Genomic DNA, 13080 nt, shown 5'->3' on the forward strand with positions numbered 1-13080 from the left:
ACGCCTTACTTTCCTGACCTCTCTCTTACTGTAGTTGTCTCTCTGTCTCTCTCTTAAACTCCCACATTCTTCCACATTACGCCTTACTTTCCTGACCTCTCTCTTACTGTAGTTGTCTCTCTGTCTCTCTCTTAAACTCCCACATTCTTCCACATTACGCCTTACTTTCCTGACCTCTCTCTTACTGTAGTTGTCTCTCTGTCTCTCTCTTAAACTCCCACATTCTTCCACATTACGCCTTACTTTCCTGACCTCTCTCTTACTGTAGTTGTCTCTCTGTCTCTCTCTTAAACTCCCACATTCTTCCACATTACGCCTTACTTTCCTGACCTCTCTCTTACTGTAGTTGTCTCTCTGTCTCTCTCTTAAACTCCCACATTCTTCCACATTACGCCTTACTTTCCTGACCTCTCTCTTACTGTAGTTGTCTCTCTGTCTCTCTCTTAAACTCCCACATTCTTCCACATTACGCCTTACTTTCCTGACCTCTCTCTTACTGTAGTTGTCTCTCTGCCTCTCTCTTAAACTCCCACATTCTTCCACATTACGCCTTACTTTCCTGACCTCTCTCTTACTGTAGTTGTCTCTCTGTCTCTCTCTTAAACTCCCACATTCTTCCACATTACGCCTTACTTTCCTGACCTCTCTCTTACTGTAGTTGTCTCTCTGCCTCTCTCTTAAACTCCCACATTCTTCCACATTACGCCTTACTTTCCTGACCTCTCTCTTACTGTAGTTGTCTCTCTGCCTCTCTCTTAAACTCCCACATTCTTCCACATTACGCCTTACTTTCCTGACCTCTCTCTTACTGTAGTTGTCTCTCTGTCTCTCTCTTAAACTCCCACATTCTTCCACATTATGCCTTACTTTCCTGGCCTCTCTCTTACTGTAGTTGTCTCTCTGTCTCTCTCTTAAACTCCCACATTCTTCCACATTACGCCTTACTTTCCTGACCTCTCTCTTACTGTAGTTGTCTCTCTGTCTCTTTCTTAAACTCCCACATTCTTCCACATTACGCCTTACTTTCCTGACCTCTCTCTTACTGTAGTTGTCTCTCTGTCTCTCTCTTAAACTCCCACATTCTTCCACATTACGCCTTACTTTCCTGACCTCTCTCTTACTGTAGTTGTCTCTCTGTCTCTCTCTTAAACTCCCACATTCTTCCACATTACGCCTTACTTTCCTGACCTCTCTCTTACTGTAGTTGTCTCTCTGTCTCTCTCTTAAACTCCCACATTCTTCCACATTACGCCTTACTTTCCTGACCTCTCTCTTACTGTAGTTGTCTCTCTGTCTCTCTCTTAAACTCCCACATTCTTCCACATTACGCCTTACTTTCCTGACCTCTCTCTTACTGTAGTTGTCTCTCTGTCTCTCTCTTAAACTCCCACATTCTTCCACATTACGCCTTACTTTCCTGACCTCTCTCTTACTGTAGTTGTCTCTCTGTCTCTCTCTTAAACTCCCACATTCTTCCACATTACGCCTTACTTTCCTGACCTCTCTCTTACTGTAGTTGTCTCTCTGTCTCTCTCTTAAACTCCCACATTCCCTCACATTACGCCTTACTTTCCTGACCTCTCTCTTACTGTAGTTGTCTCTCTGTCTCTCTCTTAAACTCCCACATTCTTCCACATTACGCCTTACTTTCCTGACCTCTTACTGTAGTTGTCTCTCTGTCTCTCTCTTAAACTCCCACATTCTTCCACATTACGCCTTACTTTCCTGACCTCTCTCTTACTGTAGTTGTCTCTCTGTCTCTCTCTTAAACTCCCACATTCTTCCACATTACGCCTTACTTTCCTGACCTCTCTCTTACTGTAGTTGTCTCTCTGTCTCTCTCTTAAACTCCCACATTCTTCCACATTACGCCTTAATTTCCTGACCTCTCTCTTGCCAACCTTCTGTCCTTCTCTCTATTTTCTGCTCACACTCTGATGTTTCATTATTCATACGTTCTCTCTCACATTCTTTTTACTGTCACTTACCATCTCTCTCTCACACAGACACACACACACACACACACACACACACACACACACACACACACACACACACACACACACACACACACACACACACACACACACACACACACACACACACACACACACCTACACACACACCTACACACACACACACACACACACACAGACACCTACACACACACACACACACACACACTTCCTATTAGTCCCTGTACTGTAAGTTAATGTTATGGTTCTCTGAGGATGTTGATGGTAGTGATGTCTGTGTGTGTTGCAGGGACTTCTATGTGGTGGCGGTACCACTAAAGAAGGGTTTGGGGACTGCACGACATCTCAAGAACCCAGACGAAATGGACTTGGAAGAGGTAAGAACCAACTCCCATTTAAATGTGGCCCGCGATAGATTATAATCCCGTGCAGGAGCTGTACTTGTACATCAAGCTGCTTCGTGCTACAATGCATCTGATCACAAAGTTATTAGCATTTAAGTGAATTGTTAGCTACAGATACCAAAGACCGCAAAACAACACATTGCTCGCCCACATGCATGTCTGTCCAAGTGTTCCTCATCCCACGGAGATGTTCATAGCAACGTCGGAGGGGGTTCCATAGTTTTCCTCAAGCGTGTTCCCTCTTTCCCTCCATCCCTCCAAAATGACATGCATGCTCCCACCCTTCCTTCCTGCCTTGGTTGCTAAGTGTGACCTTGAGCTGTGATCACAGGCGAGCTATTCCATTTGGAATTACCCACATTCCACCTCTTCAGAAAAGTTCTTCATATTCTTTTGTAAATGAATGGAGAAACCTGGTGCCAACAAGCAGCCTATTGACGGAGTGTATGGAGGGAATCGACCTGCGAAACCCCATCGAGGAAGTTTTCAGCTGACATGTAGATTTTTACACAAACTATCTCCATAGATTCCTTTGGTGGTTGAACGTTCTTCGTCTTCCCACACTGACTGATCAGATTGGAATGCTAAATTAATGGATATAGACAGACAAGCGGATGGGCAGACAAATGTAGATACTGTTGATGGATACAGTGGGTCCACCATCTCTTCCCATTTTCAACATTGTTTTAACCTATTGCCTCATTCTCCTCTCCGTGAGCTTGTCCAGGATTGGTTGTATTTAGAGTTGGTTGTATCTAAATGACAATTTGATATATGCCTGTTGATATGGAGGATTGGTTTATGGTTCTGGGGTTTGAGTAAGGAGACAAAGCTGAACAATTTATTATGTCTATGCTGTCTGACTATGTGTGTTCTTTGCTATTAAAGGATCTCAGTTGCATTGTAAGGGGGCTCTCAGAGAATTCATTGAGAGACACTGAATTTATCTGAGACTCACAGGATTGTGATAGAGCTCATATAATTAAATATGGACTTTTATAACTAACTCTGACTTGTGTGTGTGGTTTGCTCCCATGATTTGGTAAATAGAGGAAATTTCCACGACACACCTCACCCCTCTCTCTCTACTTCCCTCCTTCACCTCTCCCCCCTCTCTCTCTCTACATCCCTCCTTCACCTCACCCCTCTCTCCTTCAGCTGCTGAGGGACATCACCCCGAAGCGTCGTACCAGGCGTCAGCTGAGCCAGGCGGATGGCAAGAAGCCCTACATCACAGCCTGCTTCAAGCAGCTCCCCACCTCGTTCACCCTGGGCACAGAGCACCGCCACAGCAGCTGTGAGAGTAAACCTCTGGAGCCCGGGCAGGAATACGTCTTCTTCCTACTGGCTGAGCTCAACACCACCGCCGTGGTGAGTACCGGTGACGAGAGGCGCACGCACGTGTGTGTGTACTCATACACATGCACATTCAGACACACCCTAACCACATTCAGACACACACTGAGCACATTCAGACACACTCTGAGCACATTCAGACACACCCTGAGCACATTGACACACCCTGAGCACGTTGACACACCCTGAGCACATTCAGACACACCCTGAGCACATCCAGACACACCCTGAGCACATTCAGACACACCCCGAGCACATTCAGACACACCCTGAGCCCTGAGCACATTCAGACGATCGGTAAGCTGCCATGATAGCTGACGCTTAAAGTTAGTGAGGGAGATATAAGTCTCCGACTTCAGTGATTTTTGCAATCCGTTCCAGTCATTGGCAACAGAGAACTGGAAGGAAAGGCGGCCAAAGGGGTGTTGGCTTTGGGGATGATCAATGAGATATACAGTCGTGGCCAAAAGTTTTGAGAATGACACATGTTACTATGGAAGTATAATTACAAGCATGTCATACGTGTCAAAGGATTTTATTGACAATTACATGAAGTTGATGCAAAGAGTCAATATTTGCAGTGTAGCCATTCTTTTTCAAGACCTCTGCAATCCGCCCTGGCATGCTGGCAATTAACTTCTGGGCCACATCCTGACTGATGGCAGCCCATTCTTGCATAATCAATGCTTGGAGTTTGTCAGAATTTGTGGGGTTTTGTTTGTCCACCCGCCTCTTGAGGATTGACCACAAGTTCTCAATGGGAAGTTCTCAATCAATGTTTTGATGTGTTGGTACCATTCTTTATTCATGGCTGTGTTCTTAGGCAAAATTGTGAGTGAGCCCACTCCCTTGGCTGAGAAGCAACCCATGACACAGGACTGATGGTAGTGCTCACCTTGTCTTTTCCGGACAAACTTTTTTCCAAACATTCAGAAAGGGGATTCATCTGAGCAAATGACTTTACCCCAGTCCTCAGCAATCCAAAGCAATGATGACGGCACTTGTTTCCTTGTAGGTAACCATGGTTGACAGAGGAAGAACAATGATTCCAAGAACCACCCTCCTTTTGAAGCTTAGAGTCTGTTATTCGAACTCAATCAGCATGACAGAGTGATCTACAGCCTTGTCCTCATCAACACTCACACCTGTGTTAACGAGAGAATCACTGACATGATGTCAGCTGGTCCTTTTGTGGCAGGGCTGAAATGCAGTGGAAATGTTTTTCGAGGATTCAGTTCATTTGCATTGCAAAGAGGGACTTTGCAATTAATTGCAATTCATCTGATCACTTTTCATAACATTCTGGAGTATATGCAAATTGCCCTCATACAAACTGAGGCAGCAGACTTTGTGAAAATTAATATTTGTGTCACGACTGTACATGCTGGAGTGTGTGCTACGGGTCGGTGTCGCTATGGTGACCAGTGAGCTGAGATAAGGTGGAGCTTTACCTAGCAAAGACTTATAGATGACCTGGAGCCAGTGGGTTTGGCAACGAATATGTAGCGAGGACCAGCCAACGAGAGCATTCAATTCGCAGTGGTGGGTTGTATATGGGGCTTTGGTGACAAAACAGATGACACTGTGATAGACTGCATCCAATTTGCTGAGTAGAGTGTTGGAGGATATTTTGTAAATGACATTGCCGAAGTCAAGGATCTATAGGATAGTCAGTTTTACGAGGGTATGTTTGACAGCATGAATGAAGGATGCTTTGTTGCGAAATAGGACGCTGATTCTAGATTTAATTTTGAATTGGAGATGCTTAATATGAGTCTGGAAGGAGAGTTTACAGTCTAGCCAGACACCTAGGTATTTATCCTCTTGATACTCTAGGGACAGTATTTCATTTTTGGATAAAAAGACGTGCCCGTTTTAAGCGCAATATTTTGTCACAAAAAGATGCTCGACTATGCATGGAATTGATAGCTTTGGAAAGAAAACACTCTGACGTTTCCAGAACTGCAAAGATTTTCACTGTGAGTGGCCTAGAACAGAAGCTTCAGTCAAAACCAAGATGAAACTGCAACCAGGAAATTAACAGGATTTCTGAGGCTCTGTTTTTCATTATCTCCTTATATGGCTGTGAATGCGACAGGAATGAGCCTGCCTTTTCTATCGTTTCCCCAAGGGGTCTCCAGCATTGTGACGTATTTGCAGGCATATCATTGGAAAATTGACCATAAGAGACTACATTTGCCAAGTGTCCCCACGGTGTCCTGCGTGGAAATTGGTGCGCAAAACTCAGCTGCTGGTATTTTTCCATGGGATTCTGAGAGGAAAGCATGCTTCCACGAACGGCATATCAATGAAGAGATATGTGACAAAACACCTTGAGGATTGATTCAAACAACGTTTGCCATGTTTTTCAGTCGATATTATGGAGTTAATTCGGAAAAAGTTTGACGTTTTGGTCACTGAATTTTCGGTTCGTTTCGGTAGCCAAATGTGATGTACAAAACGGAGCGATTTGTCCTACACAAAGAATCTTTCAGGAAAAAAATGGACATCTGCTATGTAACTGAGAGTCTCCTCATTGAAAACATTTGAAGTTCTTCAAAGGTAAATTATTTTATTTGATTGCTTTTCTGGTTTTTGTGAAAATGTTGCGTGCTAAATGCTACGCTAAATGGTATGCTAGCTATCAATACTCTTACACAAATGATTGATTTTCTATGGTTCAAAAGCATATTTTGAAAATCTGAGATGACAGTGTTGTTAAGAAAAGGCTAAGCTTGAGAACAGGCATATTTATTTCATTTCATTTGCGATTTTTAGAAATCGTTAATGTTGCGTTATGGTAATGAGCCAGAGGGTGTAGTCACGATCCCGGATCCGGGATGGCTCAGATCAAGAGGTTAAAGTTGTCCACATATTCTAAGTCAGAGCTGTCCGGAGTAGTGATGCTAGTCGGGCGGGCAGGTGCGGGTAGCGATCGGTTGAAGAGCATGTATTTAGTTTTACTAGCATTTATTTAGGGATCGGCATCCCATCAACGGGACAGTTGTAAATCATGCAGCGCATTGTGTCACCATTGCAGATTTTAGAGAAACAACAAATGTTGATACATATAAGTGTCTTATATCGGCTGAAAGCTTAAATTATTGTTAATATAACTGCACTGTCCAATTTACAGTAGCTTTTACTGCGGAAAATGCCATGCTATTGTTTGAGGAGAGCTGCTAACAACAAAACACTTTTTTCACTGCGATAGGTTTGATAAATTCACCTCTGAAGGTGAAATGTGTACTTATATTCTGAAATCTTGCTCTGATTTATCATCCAAAGAGACCCAGAGATAACATGAAGTGTCGTTTTGTTGGATAAAATCATTTTTCATATCTCTCAAAGGTCCATATAGCATGCACGATCGATTTTGTATTTCCACTCGTTCAAATATGCAAAGAAAGGAATCTGTGAAAATCTAACCCTAAACGTTGTTTCAACCAGTCAAATCACGTTGGTATGTATTCCTCAGAGATCCTAGAATGTAACAAGACTTCACTATATCATTAGCGGTGTAGTATATCCTATAGGACACCATATTTGGTCAGAGAGCGACACCTTCATGGCACGCCAATGACGCTGGCGGTCTTCACTTGAACGACTCTAACTTTGTCAAATAAGCACCAATTGGGGTCAAACAAAGCTAGTTATATATCCAATGAGCTGGGCTTTACGGGAGTACCCGGAACCTTGTATATGTCGTAAAATGTAGCTACTAACCTTGTATGACAGCATGCCTTTTCCTTTTGGACAAAAATTATAAAGAATATTCAGTTATGAAAACTGTTTCTTTTACAAATGTTGAACTCATAATATGGCTACTAATACTAGAAAAGCTCAATCATAATATGGCTACTAATACTAGAAAAGCTCAATCATAATATGGCTACTAATACTAGAAAAGCTCAATCATAATATGGCTACTAATACTAGAAAAGCTCAATCATAATATGGCTACTAATACTAGAAAAGCTCAATCATAATATGGCTACTAATACTAGAAAAGCTCAATCATAATATGGCTACTAATACTAGAAAAGCTCAATCATAATATGGCTACTAATACTAGAAAAGCTCAATCATAATATGGCTACTAATACTAGAAAAGCTCAATCAAAGTCCAAGTATACAGATTCGACGATATTCTTGCAGAAAATGTTTATATGAATGCAAATGTCTCTTTCATGATTTGACCAAATGTACCTGGGTGACTTCACACTAAATGTCATGTAGTTTGTTCATACTTCAAGTTATCCGTCTGAAACTTTGCACATACCTTGCTGCCATCTTGTGGACACCATCGGAATTATGGATGGCTGGAACAGGGACCTTTCTGTTGCATTTCAAAGATGGTGGTAGAAAAAAATAATGTTTAGTCTTTTCCTTGTATTTTCGTCTACCAGATCTATTGTCTTATATTATCCTACATCCAAGTCACATTTCCACAAACTTCAAAGTGTTTCCTTTCAAATGGTACCAAGAATATGCATATCCTTGCTTCAGGGCCTGAGCTACAGGCAGTTAGATGTGGAATGTCATTTAGGCGAAGTTTTAAGAGCAGTTGGAGGCCACGGAAATAATGTTTAATGGCATTGAAGCTCGATTGGAGGTTTGTTAACACAGTGTCGAAAGAAGGGCCAGATGTATACAGAATGGTGTCGTCTGCGTAGAGGTGACCCCTATGTCTCTCTCTCTCTCTCTCTCTCTCTCTCTCTCTCTCTGTAGAAAATGTTTGCGGCCAGCCCATACACAGACTTAGTGGTGACCCCAGAACTTGAGGCTGATCCTCTGCCCATGGAGACAGGTGGGGACGGCCTCATCTGGGTGGTGGGGCCCGTCCTGGCCGTAGTCTTCATCATCTGCATCGTCATCGCCATCCTCCTCTACAAGAAGTGAGTTACGTCGTAGGGGATTCTGGGGGATGTAGGCTGAAGGGGATTGTGTAGTCTGTTCTGTATGTTGGAGGAGGAGGGAGAGACTGGGGGGGATCAGAGACTTGGAGGAGTTAGTGAAAGAGCTCAAATCAGGGAAATATCAATGATGATATTTTAACTTGAATGAGAGGATATCTAAAACCTTATTTTAACTTAAAAAATAAGTTAAATCTAAAGTGTTTTGGGTCTGGAGCAAACGAACAGTGTTTTTAAAATATTTTTTTATTTTTTTTACCGTTATTTAACCAGGCAAGTCAGTTAAGAACATACTCTTATTTTCAATGACGGCCTGGGAACAGTGGGTTAACTACCTGTTCAGGGGCAGAACGACAGATTAGTACCTTATCAGCTCAGGGGTTTGAACTCGCAACCTTCCGGTTACTAGTCCAACACTCTAACCACTAGGCTACTCTATCTGCTTCTATTTCAAACAGTGTTGTAGGCAACACACTGTCTATCTCAGAGAGCACCAGTAGTATACAATAACTATGTGCTGGGTGACTGAAGTCACGTAGGATAGGCAGGCCAACATGTGGAATAGGAGAAACAGGGCCGAGCTGACACTCAGTCAGTTATAGCTCTGGATGTTAGTGGTTAGGGAGAGCAACATCTCCCCTTAGGGAGTGTGTGTCTCTCTCTCTCGCTCTCTCTCTATGGTCTCTCTCTCTCTATGGTCTCTCTCTCTCTCTCTCTCTCTCTCTCTCTATGGTCTCTCACTCTCTCTCTATGGTCTCTCTCTATATATAATATATAATAATATATATGCCATTTAATAATATAATATATGCCATTTAGCTGACGCTTTTATCCAAAGCCATGTGTGCATACATTCTACGTATGGGTGGTCCCGGGAATCGAACCCACTACCCTGGCGTTACAAGCGCCATGCTCTACCAACTGAGCCACAGAAGGACCAACCTCTCTCTCTCTTATGGTCTCTCTCTTTGTCTCTCTCTCTCTATGGTGGCTAGTATTTCTACCTGCTCTTCATCTTGACACCCCCCACTTCCCCCCGAGCTCACCAAGACTCACACACAGTCATACTCACAGACACACTCATACACACACGGACCGACCAGCTCCTCCAAATGCTGAGGAACTCTATCTATCTAGCGCTGCAAGGCAGTAGCCCCTGTGAATTTTTAAATGCTTTGATTTCTCTCCCCCCCTCTCCTGCTTTCCCTCTCTCTCTCTCCTTGTGTTGTGGTTTCCCCTCTTTATATATCGATTTGAAACTCCATTTCTTTCTCTGGGAAGCAGCAAACCTGACAGGTAAGGCTTAGCCGTACTTTATTGGTGTGTGTGATTTTTAGGCTAGAAAATAACCTGTCTCAGCATAAAATGTATGTGTAATTAGTCTGGGGTGAAACAATGGAAGGGGAAAAGACGGTGCGCTAGATACTGTATGCCTCTCGACGGGTTCCTTCATTTTTTACTTTCGCCGTCGAAGTTGTAGCAGCTGTACTGAGCGCTTCTTGGTTGTGTGTGGACTGTGAAGGGTGGCTGTTTTTGTGTTGACGTTGCACGTCTTTGTTTTCCTCCCCCCTCCAAAGCCGTAAACGAAAGGAGTCAGAGCCCAGAACAAAATGTCTGCTGAACAACGCAGAGATCACCCCACACCACCCCACAGACCCAGTGGAGATGAGACGCATTAACTTCCAGACCACAGGTACGGCCTGGAGACGTTTAACAGCATTGTGGGGACCTATGATGGAACACACCCTCATACACACACAGACACGTTTAACAGCATTGTGGGGACCTATGATGGAACACACCCTCATACACACACAGACACGTTTAACAGCATTGTGGGGACCTATGATGGAACACACCCTCATACACACACAGACACGTTTAACAGCATTGTGGGGACCTATGATGGAACACACCCTCATACACACACAGACACGTTTAACAGCATTGTGGGGACCTATGACAGAACACACCCTCATACACACACAGACACGTTTAACAGCATTGTGGGGACCTATGACAGAACACACCCTCATACACACACAGACACGTTTAACAGCATTGTGGGGACCTATGACAGAACACACCCTCATACACACACAGACACGTTTAACAGCATTGTGGGGACCTATGACAGAACACACCCTCATACACACACAGACACGTTTAACAGCATTGTGGGGACCTATGACAGAACACACCCTCATACACACACAGACACGTTTAACAGCATTGTGGGGACCTATGACAGAACACACCCTCATACACACACAGACACGTTTAACAGCATTGTGGGGACCTATGACAGAACACACCCATAAACAAACACACTCCACTTACCTCAACACAAGCCAAGATACACTTTTTTTTAAAGGTGAACACTCACACACACATGGAATATAATTTATGCATAAACACTTTCATCAGCTTAAGGAGGCTCAATTAACCTGTGGACAAACTGTATTGCTCATGTAAAAATGATGGCGGATTTCAAGCTTAATGTGGTATTTTTGACATATCCGGTTTCATGACACCAGATATGAAAATCAAGTTCAGAATGCTGTAACTTCCTTTGTGTTTCTCCATCTCCATCTACAAAAACCAAGCCCTTCACAATAACCATAAGACCCTGTTTCTCTGGAAAAATGTACAGACGTTCAAGTTTGATTTCTGTATTAGAACATCTTTCTCAAAACCCGGTCCTGTACGTTTAGTCCACCTTCCTTCTCCTGACATTACTGTCCTCAAGTATTATGTTGTTCATCATCTCCCGAGTGGCACAGCGGTTTACGGCACTGCATCTCAGTGCAAGAGGCGTCACTACAAAACACTTCTCGGTCTAAAGCCATGGCTGACATTTCCCTGTCATCTCTGTCAACTCTGTCTACGCCCAGTATCTTTGTCACACACCCCCTATCCTTCTCTCTTCTCCTTACTCCCGATTCATGTTTTCCTCTCTCCCTCCCTCTCTCCTTGTCTATCAGTCGTCAATCTTCCGTCGCCAATCTCCAGTCCATCAAAAGGCTCACATTTCAAAGGACCTAATCTCCGACGCTGTCTGGTGATCCCGTAGTTTGGTGCAGGCAGACTATACTTAGAACCCCCACCCACTTTGTACATTGGAAGACAGAGCAAAATCTCACTGGGGTTCCAACACACCCACACACCCCTTGGCACAGACGTCAGTTCAATGTCTCGTTTAGATATACATTTGATTGAGTTGTCAACTAACGTGAATTCGACATGAAGTCAACAGAAAAATGTCACCATGTCATTGGATTTAGGTTGACAGTGAAAAAAGACGAAATACCTCAATACGATGATGACTTTTTGCAAATCCAATCACTTTTTCATAGATTTTTAATTTGGGTTGAATTTATGTGGACACAACGTTGATTCAACCAGTTTTTGCCCAGTGGACAGACACACAACTTCCACTATCTGAACCCTTCTCCTTTATCACATGCTTTATTGTAGGGCTCGTTCTCCCGGCACTGGCCCGGTAATGGCAGGGAAAATTAGCATTATGGCCCTTTCATGTTATTTGTCTCTTTTCCTTCCAGTACATTCCGTCGTCCTCCGCCTCTCTCCTCTCAGAGTCCTCCACCGCTCCATTGATAAGAAAGAGAAACGTTGTTACAGCATCTCTCTCTCTCTCTCTCTCTATCCCACACACATTCTACATGTTATTGTGTCCTCTTCTCCTTTCATCCATCATTTCATTAAATTAAATGTCATTATCTCTTCACTCCGAGAAGTTCATTTTAACTGACATTTTAGCAGGGCAGCAAACATTTGCGAACATCCCCATTAGCTAATGAGCGTACTCCAGTACACTTGAAGGGCCCTCCAGTACAACCCAATGGAGCATAATGTCCTCAAGCCCATGCCTGCACATTGACCCCAGCCTTGGGATAGCATGAAATCTGTTTTAGATTATAATTCAGATGCTGAACTAGGCTAAGTGTGTGTGTGTGTGTGTGTGTGTGTGTGTGTGTGTGTGTGTGTGTGTGTGTGTGTGTGTGTGTGTGTGTGTGTGTGTGTGTGTGTGTGTGTGTGTGTGTGTGTGTGTGTGTGTGTGTGTGTGTGTGTGGGGGGGGGTGGCTCTGGTCACATGATGACCGAGCTGGCGCCCTCTCGTCATTATCTTAAGGTTTGTGCTCCAGGTCCGTCTCCAGACTTGCCTGGCTAGTGAAGTACAACTTAGTGGATATCTGTCGTCTCCCCCCTCCAAACCCACCCCACCACCCATCTATAGCTGTTAGCTCTTTCTCTATCTATCTCTCTCTGTCTCTCTCTTTTCCTCGCTGTCTTTATTTCTCTCTCTTCCTCTCTCTTTCTACTCCAAATCCAAATTCCAGAAGTCTGGGCTCTCGTTTTGCCATTTTCTTCCTACCAAGCCCTCTGTAGTGAGACGGACTCTCTCTA

General features: G+C 43.6%; 1 protein-coding gene and 1 long non-coding RNA gene across 3 annotated transcripts in view; one reads left to right on the plus strand and one right to left on the minus strand.

Moving 5' to 3' along the window:
* LOC118400689 (receptor-type tyrosine-protein phosphatase S-like) overlaps positions 1–13080 on the plus strand; it is a 440366-nt gene that overhangs the window by 343344 nt on the left and 83942 nt on the right. The window contains exons 19-22 of the mRNA XM_052475331.1: positions 2245–2353; positions 3539–3751; positions 8468–8634; positions 10230–10345. Coding sequence (XP_052331291.1) covers positions 2245–2353; positions 3539–3751; positions 8468–8634; positions 10230–10345 — 605 coding nt within the window. The remainder of the gene's footprint in view (positions 1–2244; positions 2354–3538; positions 3752–8467; positions 8635–10229; positions 10346–13080) is intronic.
* On the minus strand, positions 280–1866 carry LOC127910676 (uncharacterized). Of its 2 annotated transcripts, none has more exons than XR_008075727.1 (3): positions 1657–1866; positions 565–646; positions 280–486 (listed from the first exon to the last, which is right to left on the minus strand). It is a non-coding gene; the product is annotated as an uncharacterized LOC127910676 (long non-coding RNA). The 2 variants fall into 2 exon arrangements; XR_008075728.1 differs by having other exon boundaries at positions 565–724.

Source organism: Oncorhynchus keta, chromosome 22 (genome assembly GCF_023373465.1).
Source record: "Oncorhynchus keta strain PuntledgeMale-10-30-2019 chromosome 22, Oket_V2, whole genome shotgun sequence".
Classification (NCBI taxonomy): domain Eukaryota; kingdom Metazoa; phylum Chordata; class Actinopteri; order Salmoniformes; family Salmonidae; genus Oncorhynchus; species Oncorhynchus keta.